Genomic DNA, 13777 nt, shown 5'->3' with positions numbered 1-13777 from the left:
CATATGCAAGATGCACTTGGAGATGTTCCATTAAATAAATAAATAAACCTAGGGGCAAGTATTCTCTCTAACTTGCAGAGTATTCAATGACATATCATTTTTCATTTTGATCAAACCATCCTCCCAATTTTGAAGAATACAAATTGTTAAAAATTTGACTCACATCAATAAATAAATTTAATATATGTTTAGGCGGAAAACTAAATGCAATCGGAAGTAAACATTTCATAAATATATGTCAATTGTGACTTTTCATTCCATTCATCATTCCATTTTCCACATTAGTATATCTTACTAAATTAGAAGAATAATCATCTGGCATCTTGAGTTCTTTTATCCACCTACAAACATATTTTGCTTCATCAAGAGTTAAAGTGTAATTTGCTCGTGGTTTTAATGTTTTATTGTTGGATTGTTCCACTAACAACAAATCATTCTAAGCTTTGTAAGTGTTTTTAGTTTTTCCTTTTACATTCATCACAGTGTTAAATATATTGTTAGATATTTTTTCTCGATATGCATAACATCAAGATTTTTTCTTAGAATGTTATCTTTCCTACAAGGAAGATTCCAAATAGTACATCGTTTTGTCTAATTATGCAATTGAACATAGCCATGATGTTTCAAAACAACACCAGCTATAAATTCAACCTTTGATATATCTTTAACTCGATCACAAACTTGTTCAGATGTTAATGGAATGGGAGGTTCACAACTTTCAGCAACACCACTAACAAATGCATTTTTATTTCTCCTAAATGGATGATCGTAGGTAAAAATCTACAATGTGAGTCCAACCAAGATGCCTTGCCATTGTATTTCAATGTGAATGCTTTACAACCTTCCATACAAATAAGACATGCTAGTTTAATGTGTGTTCCCCATCCAGGAAACATCTCGTAGGTTGGAAAATCATTAATGGTCTACATCAAAGTTGCTCTCGTAATAAAATTTTATTTTCGAGCAATATCATATATTAAAGTACCATGCCACAACTAATTTAAATCATCAATCTTTAGTTGTAAATAGATATCAATACCTGATGTGGGATTTGATGGTTTTGTTATTATAGCGGCTAAGAACATATAAGGTTTAGACATGTACATAAATAAGGAAGATTGTAAGGAGTAACCATAATAGGCCAACAAAAATAAGGTGTAAATGAAGCTTGAATGTATAGGGTTAAACCATCAGAGCATAATCTTAATCGTATGTTACATTGATCTAATGCAAAATCAGAATGTACTTGATCAAAGTTCTTCAATGCTAAAATCAGGATGTACAATGCCATATCATTTTGCTAACAATTTGCATAGATGCAAACATTCTCTAAAATCTTGATACGATAAGAAAATAAAACATTGTTTGCCTCAAAATCATTTTCTCTCATCTTGTCGTGTTTTTCTTTGCACGATATCTTGGTTTTTGAAAAAATTTACATTCAAATCGGTCAACATATTTTGTACCAAACTTGTTGTCCTAACAACATACACCCATTAACACAATAATCTATTCTCTTCATATCTAATCCCAATGTTGACACTAACTTTTTAGCATCATAATAGTTTGTTGGAAAAATATCATTTTGAATTGGTGTTGCATCCAACATCATCTTTGTCATAAAATTTAAGCACAAGTCTAGAACATGAAATTGAGACTTTAAACATAAAAATCTAACACAAATGGATAATTTGGATTTAGGAGACCCATCAAATAAATGAAAGAGAATACAACAATTTTAATGAAAGACTTTTATACAGAAGTAATTTATAACAATTTTATACAATAAATTTCTAGTGTCAATGAAAGACTTTTTTACGGAAATAATTTATAACGCAAGAAAAAAGAATATACAGAAAAAAAAACTATATTATATAATTTTTGTTCAACGGCAACAAAAAAAATCTGCCTAATGAGGAACAATTTGTAGCATTTTTATTTATAATTTCTATAAAAAATGGTTTTAATTTTTAATGCCCATGGTATTTTCTATCAAATGTTTTAGTTGCTAGCATAAGTCAATTCAGGTTTGACTAATGGAACTCACACAACAATTTCCATATTAGATGACACATAATTAATAAATAATTAAATTATTTGTCAATATAAAGTGATTCATTTCATTTGCTAGCATTACTCTACTGCATTGGAAGGACGATGGAGATGAACAGAGTCTCTTATGAAACAGGGGAGGTTGATGATGAGATGAAATATGTTAATGATTCTTCATTGGATTACAAAGGAAGAATTCCTCTTCGATCTTCAACTGGTTCTTGGAAAGCTGCTTTCTTCATTATTGGTTAGAATTACATGCATTTTGTCGCCTATAAAGTTCATATGCATAATCATAATATCATTATACAGGACAATTTTAAAATATTAGAATATTAAACTTTGTTACAAAAACTTTTAGAAGTGTTTTTATAAAGTAAAAATATTTTTTCTCAAATTTAAAACGTTTTTTTTTGGGTGATTTTACCTTTCGGTTGCCCTATATATTTCATCTATTTCAGTTTGCATAATAATATTTCAGTTTTGATAGAGAAATTTAAGTTTTTATCTTCGTTTCGTTTGTTATAGAGTTTTAATTTCTCTATCAAAACATGTATTTATTTATATATATAATAATAGATTTTAAATTTATATTTATTATAATTAATATAATCAAATAACTATTATTATACAATAATAAAATTAAAAAGAATATTAAAATTATATTTTATCTAGAGAGAATATATTAAATATATCGAATATGTATATGTATATAAAATTTTAAAATAACAATACAATAATATTATTAGTGAGTCTTTAGAGTTTATATCTACACTCCTAAATCTGTCTTTGAATTTTAATTTTGGAGAAAATTCGCATCTACGTTCAATCAAAACGAATTTTCTCTTAAATCAAAATATATTCAAATAGAGAGCTGTAGATAGGATTGTCTTGTCATCTCTATTACAAAGACAATAGAAAATCCTTGCACTTTGTTGGAAGTCTTTCATTTCAACTTATTTCAGCTTTAAAAAAATATTTATTTCAATAAAAAAAATATGGAGTACCAAATTTAGTTTAAAAATATCTAAGGTAAAAAAAAATACTAAAATGTGTATCAAATTTATTTTACTGAAACTGAATTTTATATAAAGAAAATAAATAAATAAATAATATAGTAAAGTATATCACACTATGAGTATGAGTATAACATAGTATATGTATTTAAAATTTTAAAAAGAAAAAGCTTTCCTTTATAGCACCTATTGAATGCCAATTTTTTTATTATACATAATAAAAAAATAATGCTCCATGCCTTACATCGTACGATCGATGATTCTGAGGGAGTAAAAGTATTCCATATTTTTGAAAAGCTGAAACAAGTTGAAACGAAAGACTTCCAAGGAAGTGCAAGGATTTTCTTGTGTCTTCTTACTAGAGATTTCGGATTTTAGTGGAAATTTTTTTAATTAGTCGTAAGTTTAAAATTTTTTCGGAAATAAAAATGAATTTAATTAATTAATATAAAAATTATAAATCATTTATATTAAAAAATATATATTTATATTTTGATCGTTACAAATTTAAAAGTCTAGATCTATCTTTGTTTTTTGAATGAATTTATTTTCCTTGATATGTCTGTAAAATTTAAAATAAGATAACGGTGTTCAAGTTCAAAGTAAAAGACTAAGTAATGAGATTAATTTATCATTTTTCCACATCTGTATATATTAGTAGAGTAATACATTTGTAAATGAATATTTCCAGACAAATATATGTTATAATCATTTCTTATGAAAAAAATAATTTTGCTTTAATATTGATAAAAATTAAATTTAAATGTATTTTTAATTCTATTATTTTACCTAAAATAAACTTTTAGTCACATATATCGAAACTGATTTTTTTTTTATTTATTAATTAATTTTTAAAATTATTTTGAACACTTATATAACATGGTCAAATAGACAATATAATAAGGTAGAGGAACAATATTCATTAAAGGAAGTTAGTAATTAATAGCTATGGTCAAACTCAAACTCCCATACCCTCAAATTAAGATAAGCAATTTAAAGGATCCCACTCTTACGCATATGTATATGAAAGTTAGCGTAAATGGTAATGCATCTTTATGGATGTTTCTCAAATGGGCTCATCAATCGGATGGTCAAAGACATGACTGTATGACAGTTTGCATCACATCTTTTAGAGGGGTGTAAAAATAATAAAAATGACTTAAAATACTACCTACCAACTTTTCAACTATAGATTCTTAAAGCGATAGTGATAAATTATTAAAATATTATTGAAATTTATATTATATCTCTTGTCTCTCTCTTTTGTTTCTCTCAACATAGCTTGTTTTTTGACTGATATTCAGACCATCTCAATTTGTTACTTATATTTTTTAGATTTTTATTCTTTTTCTCTTCTACTTAAATTTTTTTTTGTAAGTACAGTAAAAGTCTAATGTCAATGACTATTGTCAATAATAATCTAAAAAATATAATAAAATTAATACAACAAATTTTATATGTATATAAACTATTTAATACCGAAGGATAAACTAACTAATCTCGAGCTGACCAAATCTAACCCCCTAGCAACTCAACTACCGTCTATTAATAAATTTTTACATGTTACTCGTTGATATACGATGTAGTGTAATACTATTTGTTAATTGTTGATTGTTTTAATTAATTTATGTATTTTTCTAGTAGTGACACGATGTTTAAACATAAGAAAATTGATTCATTTTTTAAGAAAAAAGTTTTCGACAAAGATGAAAATAGTAAAATGAATATATTTTATTTGATTAAATTGTGTGAAGTTCTAAAAACTTGTGTGAATTGTATGACTTGTGAAAATTGTGTGATTTGTGAAAATTGTAAAACTTGTGATAATTGAAATTCTAACTTTTCCAATTTGTCGACTATATATGAATTGTGTGAAATTCTAAAAAAAATTATACCACTTTTATGAATTTCAATAATAATATTTTAATTAATATTTGTCGTTTCTCTAATATTTTGTACAAGATCCACTACTAGTTAATAAAATAAGGGCAGAGGTCATTAAACTAATTGGGTAGTCCAATTATAAAAATAAGAAAATACTCAATATTCCTATAATTGGACATCTAAACAATACAAATCACACATAACCAAATTATAGTCATTTTCTCAATTAAGGAAAATATTAACACTCTCTTACTAGTTCTTTCAAATTGTAGTACTAGCTATGCATTCACCTATTACATTATGTTTCTAAGAAAATTATGAGCTCATACATTACAAAAAATTAATCTATTTACTATAAACACTTGTTTTTTTATTACAGCAATTGAGTTTAGTGAGAGGCTAAGCTACTTTGGAATAGCAACAAGCTTGGTCATTTATCTCACAAAAGTGATGCATCAAGACCTTAAGACAGCTGTTAAAAATGTGAATTATTGGTCTGGAGTCACCACTTTAATGCCACTCTTTGGAGGCTTCCTAGCTGATTCATACTTGGGCCGTTACAATACTGTCATTGCATCATGCATTATCTATCTCATGGTAATCTCAATCACACAATTCAACTTTTTTAAAAACAAAATTGAAAATTGAAGACATTATTATTAATAATGGTGACACAAGAGGCCATAATATAATTTGTTACATACTTGTACAAAAAACTACACGATTCGATATAACTGAAATAACTGAATGTCCGTGTAAAATTGTTAATATTGTATAGTAATTAAATTCTTATTGTTTTGAGTTTTGCTATATAGTTTATCAACAATGATATCACTTGTTTTGTGTGGGAAAAACAATAAAACAGGGTTTGATTCTACTTACTCTGTCATGGTTCTTACCAAGCTTAAGACCATGTGAACATACAAATATGTGCATTCAACCAAGGAAGATACATGAGGTGTTCTTCTTCCTAGCCATATATTTGATATCTATAGGAACTGGTGGACATAAACCTTCTTTGGAGAGTTTTGGAGCTGATCAATTTGATGATGATCATGTTGAAGAAAGAAGGCAAAAAATGTCTTTCTTCAATTGGTGGAATTTTGGTCTTTGTAGTGGACTTATTCTTGGAGTAACCTTCATTGTTTATGTGCAAGATCATGTGAGTTGGGGAGTTGCTGATATCATCATCATTTGTGTCATGGCTTTCTCATTTCTTATATTTGTGATAGGAAGAAAATTTTATAGATATAGGACACCGAATGGGAGCCCATTGACTCCAATGTTGCAGGTTCTTGTTGCTGCAGTTTCCAAAAGAAAGCTTCCTTATCCATCTAATCCAACTCAATTGTATGAAATTTCTATTTATGAGGGTAACAAGGGAAGACTTCTGGCTCACACCAACAAACTCAAGTAAGTATTGCATGAATGGTTTTTAGTTACCATTATTGAAATTGAAAAGAAAAAAAATTAGTAAAGCAATAGTAGTATGTAGTTACAATCAAGGTTTCAATTGCGGTATTGAACATGGTTGCAATTATGTTGATATTAAAAATTGTAGATAAATTAGACATCTGATTTGGTCACAATTACAGTTATTATATAACCACATAAATTTTATAAACCTTGATGATGTGACCTCAATCGAGGTTATATCTATTAATTTAAAATATAATTGGGTTTTAAAATATAGTTTGTAGTTGTGATCTCAAGATTTTGGACACATATGCTATTGCAATGTAATAATGATTACAATTACATTTGACCATAATTCTTTTTAATATTAGGAATCATAATACAGCAACATAAGTGATTTAAAAACTTTTAAATAAAAGTAAATTTAATTGTATATAAATCAATCAAAAATGAATTGATGGTGATTTTTTTTTCTAGATTTTTTGACAAGGCAGCAATTGTTGAAAATGAAGGAAACTTGAGAAAAGAACAAAGTCCTTCGAAACTTGCAACAGTGACTAGAGTTGAAGAACTGAAACTTATTATCAACATGCTTCCCATTTGGGTACTTACTTTACCATTTGGAGTTTGTGCTACACAACAAGCCACTTTCTTTATCAAACAAGGTGTTATAATGAATAGAAAGATAGGAAATAATTTTGAGATTCCAGCAGCTTCCATTTATGCTCTTGCTGCTTTTGGTATGATGATTTCTGTGGCAATTTATGATAAAATCCTTGTGCCAACTTTAAGAAGGATAACTGGAAATGAAAGAGGGATAAGCATCCTTCAAAGGATTGGTTTTGGGATGATTTTCGCAATTTTTACAATGATAGTAGCAGCTTTGGTAGAGAGAAAAAGACTTCACATTGTTGAGATGAATCCATCAAAAGGGTCACTTTCAATGAGTGTTTTTTGGTTGGCTCCACAATATCTCATTTTTGGTTTTGGTGATGGATTCGCTCTTGTTGGTTTGCAAGAATATTTCTATGACCAAGTTCCTGAATCAATGAGAAGCTTGGGAATAGGACTTTACCTCAGTGTGATTGGAGTTGCAAGTTTTCTGAGTAATTTGTTGATAACAATTGTTGATCATGTGACTAGTAAAAGTGGAAAAAGTTGGTTTGGTAAGGATTTGAATACTAGTAGATTAGACAAATTCTATTGGCTACTAGCAGTTATATCCACATTGAACGTGCTCATGTTTGGCTTGTTTGCTCAAAGGTATTCATATAAGAATGTGCAAAAGGTTGTAAAGAATTGTGAAGAGAAAAGTGATGATGGTGGAGCAGAAAGAATGATCGGAATTAGTTCTTAATTTTGTTCTACTTTGTTTAAATAATATATATTATCAAATGGATGAAGTTATATGTTTTCATGCATCAACAAAGTCATATAAAGTATACATTGATTTTGTTGTTAGTGGTTTGATATAAATTTGCTTTGAATTTCAAACAATAATTATAGGATTTCTTTTTTATAATAAAAACGATTACTAATTGGTTGAAATTATATCAATCGAGAACAATACAATTCAAAATCGCTAAATCCGAAAAAGATGAATCTATGAACAAATTAACTAACAACATCCAAGTTAATAATATAAAATGGAAAAATATCTGCAATTGTGACATAGCCTACAAAGATAACAAACTTGAAGTGTCCGAAATACATATGTCTCTAAAGTTGTAACATTGAGAATGTCGAAGATATTGATTGAATTTGAATCTGTACTTGATCGAAATTAATATGTTAATCTAAACTAAATGAACGCCACACAAAACGAAAAAATAGCGCACCAAGATAAGAAAAACTAAATATATATGTAAAAATATTTTTTTAATTAAAAGGAGAAGAAGAAAATAACGAGTTGAACGAATGGTTATTGGCCAAAAGTGATCTTAAACCACCATTCTCTAAAGGATAAATGATGAAGAGCTAAGAATAAGAGGAAGAAAGGTTTTCTTTGTTAGGGAAAAAGTGGTTTTAGTTATAATCATCTGGTTGATGTTTTGATGATAATAAAAACAAACAAATAAGGAACAATTATCTCTTAACTGTATTTTAAGTGTGCATATTAAATTAGAAGACAAATATTTATATTAATGACTATCTATTTTAAGGTAGCATAAATTACAAGTGAGTTAGAGATGATAATGTAAGTGTTTCTAAACACAAATAATATTATCACCTCATAAATAAGTAAATGTTTACTAATAGAGCAAGTCATAACATAGTAATAAGAAGTAATGCAATTTATAGTCCGAGTCAAAACATTAAAGGAAAAATGAATACAAGTCATTGTTCCGGTATAAGCAAGATCCTTTGATGAAAAAAGAAAATATAACTTCAAAATAATCTTCGTAGATCTGACAACTACGACAAGCATTGCATCACCTAACTCTGATAAAGTCGACACTTTAAAAAGTCAACACTATGATTAAAAGACATCCTCTGATAGTCTGAAAGTCAAGACATGTGTTGAAAATGGCATTTACTTAATCACTAAAACAAAATCAATATCTCATTATAACATCAAATCATCTAGAGAAATTATTACCACATTTGATACACATTAATCACAACAGAACAATGAAGGCAATGCTATGCAAGAATTTATACTCTACTTCTTCTCATTTTGGTACCATTATAATTCTAAAGTACTTGATTAGGAGGCTTGATACTATGCCACATATGACACCCTAAACCCAAAATAACATATATATAATAATTTATACTAGATTTTTTTAGGAAAATTCTCAGCGGATAAGAAAATATGTTTTCAAGGAAATAAATACTCTTATAACTAATTTAGAATATTGCATTCCTTTAAATACACATGTAAAAATTCAACTTTTATTTCTCAATGAAAACAGTGTAATCTCAATGAACTTAGCTATAATTTGTTAATTTAATTCAAAAAACTTATTAGTACTTATAAGGTTTTCATGCAAAAAGTCATTTCTAATTATATAAGTAAAAGTGCAATACAAATTACAACTCCTAATTCCTGGTATCACCTACCAGAGCAAAGTTTCTCTCAAATTTGAACTATAAGACTCATTAACCTCTAATAACTGCGATTTCGCAAACGCGTGGCCAAACGAGTCAAACACAAAAAACGAAAAAGGTGAGTTTTAAAATCATGTTAATAGTACAATATAAGTAAGAAGATCATGTAGTTAATCATAAGTAAACTGTATCATTACATAAACATTCTTCAAGGAAAAACATCACATTATAAAGTTAAAATCACCCAAGGAAGATCAATATATTTCACTATAATATCTCCTTCACTCTCAGATATGCAACTTTTCTCTATGATATGTGACGCTCCACTCTCTCTGAACTTAATCATCTTTCATTGATTTGGGTCTTCATTGATTTGGGTCTTCTTCGCTGTCATTGTTGTGTTGTGCCGCTTCTTACCTATTTTCTCAAGTATTTTCTAAAACTAGAGGTAATTTATAATGACACTTGAAAATCTCACTCTACTTTGTTCGATTTGAGTGTGTTCGTTCAGGGATTTGTATTTGTGTTTTTGATTTGTATTTGCAAGTAACTGAGAAGCTTGGCTGATTTTTTTTTGCTATTTACTTTTTTCCTTATTTTTGGAGTTGTGATTGTGTTTGAGAAATTGCTTGCTAACTTGTGCATGTCTGTTGTTGCATTGAAGCAGAGATCTTGTTATTTTTTTCTTTGTATTTTTCCTTTTTGTTGAGTGAATCCATTGATTTTGTTTATGCTCGTGTTCATTTGGTTGGTAATAAAAATAATAGGACAATTTACAACATACGGAGGGGAGTATTGATAAATATTTTGAACAATTTTATTTTGATAGTTTTACAAGAACAAAACTTAATTTACTTTATGGCCCATTTTTTTAACTTTTGTTTTTTTACTATTTCAACATGTTTTTGGAGTTTAGGAAAAACTGGATGTTACCAGTGAGGTTTTGGGACTTTTGTTCGTTTCTCCGGTAATTTTATAATAATTCTTGTTTCTTAGCAATTTTAGCAGATTGATTTTGCTAATTTTGCTATGGATTTCGCTGATTTTGTTATATGATTTTGCTATGAATTTTCCTGATTTAGCAGTTCTTTCAATATGCAATTATACATTCAAGTATTAATTTGCAATCGTTCTTGTGTTTACAATTCACTGTGACAGTAATTGCGTTCACATTTTTTAGATACAATAACCATGACAAGAAAATAGTTGTAATCCTTTATGTTCTTAATTATACTGGACAAGTTCTTAATTAAAGTTGTTGTTGAATTTGAGTTTAATTAAAGAGGAGTGTTAGCTAGTTGCGCTTGTGCTAAAAGCTTCTTGTCGATTTCTTATACCTTGGACTTGAATAAAGAAGAAAAGAAGCAGATACTCAGAAAGGTTAGAGCACATGCACAAGATATTAGAGTACAATTCCTTCAAAGGACTTTCTTTTTATGCTTAAGTTACATATGTGAAGTGTACTAATTATACATTTTGTCTTAACAGACAACGTATCTTTTCCAAGCAGCTGATGTGGCAAGGGCATAGGAAAGTGAGTGGGTAAGCAATCCCATTATGCTCATTATTATTTGTAATTGTATTTGCTTTGCTATTGGTTTAATTTAGTCATTCTTAATATTATTGTTTTTGCATGCCTATTTTAAAGTATTAGGGGTCTTAAAGTGGCTTCTTTCATTATGTTTCCTTTTCATTTGAAGAATTTCAAAATCTAAATTTTTCTGCTAGTACTAGAGCTCCCAGTTATTTACCATTACTATTGTATGGCATATAGGGAAATTTCTATTGATTTTATTTAGTTATGTATCGTAAGCTTTATGTGTTAAAGAACATAAAACAAGCTCTCTACATTATAAAATTTAGAATCAGTGTCTTGACAGGACAGGAACTCAATACGTCTGGGTTTTCACTCTCAGTTTATAAAAAAAGTTCAATATTTATCTTATATTATATTATCTTTCCTCTCCCATCTATTGGCTTTATGAATTATTTTAAACTTTTATAATATGCTCAATGTTTTTGAAGTGTTGGAATACGGGATAAACGATCTTATGATCTATATAAGAATGTGCATTTAAATTGAGTTGAAAGTGTGATTGCCTTTCCTTTGTATCCACCACTCTCAGTTTCTGTTTTAACTTCTGCCCAATAACTAGTTTATATTGTAAATGATAGAAGGATTAGATTTCATGAGTATGACTTTTGATAATTGATTACTAGTAAGCAACAACTTATTTACTTACTTGGTATCTACCCTTCTATTAACGCAAACACATATTATTTAAATCGGTTGGCTCGTTGATGTAATAAATAGTAGTAGAAAATAAATAAAAAATCTTATCTAGTTCAAGAGGTAAATACATGTAGAAAGGAACACGGCCGGTCTTGGATATTTCATTGGCTCGCAAGAACAAATGTAAAATTTTATAAGTTACTAATCATTTAAAAGTTACATATAATGGCTATTCATGTTATTTCAGGTTGAATCTGCATTACAAGGAATAGCAGAATCAGATGAATATTGTGTTGTTGAAGAAGAATCTCCAGAAAACTCATATTCACCAAATGATGAGTTGGCCATGCCTAAGACTAGTTCTCAAAGTAAATTAAATACTTTTTAGGTTCAATTTCTGATATCTTTGCTTCTTTATTATTTTTTTCCTTGTGGAGGTGGGAAGGACTCAAACAATAACCAAATGATAGGTGAAATGATGGCCGAATTGGTACGCAAAGAATAAGAACATATTGACATAAACATATACAACACAGAGATAAGCTTTAGAAACACATACGCGTTCTTATCCATATCACCTTACACTTTCAGGAAAAACCTACAATTATAATTGAATCATTAACAATGGGAGTATTATTTTCATTATTTTCAAAGAGGTAGTTAAGGCTATGACATACGTTTTCTTATAAATTGTGTAAATTTTGGTTCTGATTAATACACTTGAATTGGTTAGTAATGAAACAAGTGTCAAACACAGAAAATTGCTTTTTAGAGTAATATCATAGTTTACTTGTTTTCAAATTTTATTAAGACTTTTGGATTTAACCATGTTAGTCATATATATGAAGTAATTTTTAACATGTCAATTGTGATATTTTTGTTTATTGTTGTTTAGTTTATGTAAGTTGGATGAAAGCGTGTGATGACTCTTCATCATATGCATATTTTTCATTGTTTTTAATCTTATTTATTTTTTATTCATTAATTAATTTAAGGAGTTATTTGATATATTTTGTTAATTTTATTTCTTTGATTTAATGATATATTTATATTCTTATTTCCTTGATTAAATAGAGATTTTTCAGAGTTTTGCGTTGTTATTTTGTTTTAATGCAATGCTGAATTTTGGTGAGAAATCAACATGACCTATGTGGAGTATTTCAGTCATATCTGGAGTTTTAGATGTTCAATTGGAGTCAAACCAAATGCATATGACAGCTATGCTCCATAGATACAACTTTCATGCGGACACCGAAACAAATTCAGACTCAAAAGAGGAGAAACATGCACTAAACTCTAGACATAAGATGATGCGCGCCCTAGTGGCGGAGCTTGGTTAAAAAGCTTGGGGTGGCCGACTAAAAATGAAACAACAAATATTTTTAAAAAATACAACAAAACTTAAACACGTTACATGCAACAAAAAAACTCAAACATTTTATACGACATAAAATCAAACACCTTGTGTGCAATAAAAAAACTCAAAACTTTATATGGACATAAAATCAAACAGCTTATGTGCAACAAAAAAATTCAAACACAGACATAAAATCAAACAACTTATGTGCAACAAAAAAACTCAAACACTTTATAGACATAAAATCAAACACCTTACGTGCAACACAAAAGTAGAACAAAGTAGAATTCTACAAAAATATCGGGTATTGCCATATAAGTTAAATTCTTAGGATAGGTAAAACTCAACAAAATTGAGAACTCAAAACTGACACAGCTACGAACTAAGAAAAATTGAAATCAAAACTAACAGAGTCAGAGGAGTGACGAACTATCAAAACTAACTAACAGAGGAGCGACATCCAAACTAACAGAATTCCAAATCAAAACTAACTAACAAAAATCAGCACTAACAAAATAGAAATCTGAACTTTTTGAACAAAGCAACAATGTGATCTGGAGACAGGTGAGGTTGCGGCGAACAGAGAGCGACGAACAGCCACAGAGGCGGTCGCAGGCCCGCAGCGAGCAGAGGAGCGGTCTGGACTGGAGGCAGAGTGAGGCGGCCGCACGTTTTTCGTGATCCGTGAATTTGATTCTGGAGGAAGGAGAGAGGAAGGCGGTAACATGCAAGCAAAAGGGAGAGGGAGAGGAAGGATGAAAGAGAGAG

General features: G+C 28.9%; 1 protein-coding gene across 1 annotated transcript; it reads left to right on the top strand.

Moving 5' to 3' along the window:
• Positions 1–2157: 2157 nt before the first annotated feature.
• On the top strand, positions 2158–7794 carry LOC101502169 (protein NRT1/ PTR FAMILY 5.6-like). Its single transcript, XM_004507145.3, has 4 exons — positions 2158–2299; positions 5332–5549; positions 5818–6365; positions 6846–7794. The coding sequence occupies exons 1-4, from the start codon at positions 2158–2160 to the stop codon at positions 7723–7725; spliced, it is 1788 nt and encodes a 595-aa protein (XP_004507202.1). The 3' UTR covers positions 7726–7794.
• Positions 7795–13777: the final 5983 nt, after the last annotated feature.

This window comes from Cicer arietinum, chromosome 6 (assembly GCF_000331145.2).
Source record: "Cicer arietinum cultivar CDC Frontier isolate Library 1 chromosome 6, Cicar.CDCFrontier_v2.0, whole genome shotgun sequence".
Lineage (NCBI taxonomy): Eukaryota > Viridiplantae > Streptophyta > Magnoliopsida > Fabales > Fabaceae > Cicer > Cicer arietinum.
The sequence above is the reverse complement of the archived record's forward strand: the minus strand, read 5'-3'. Positions and strand labels throughout refer to the sequence as shown.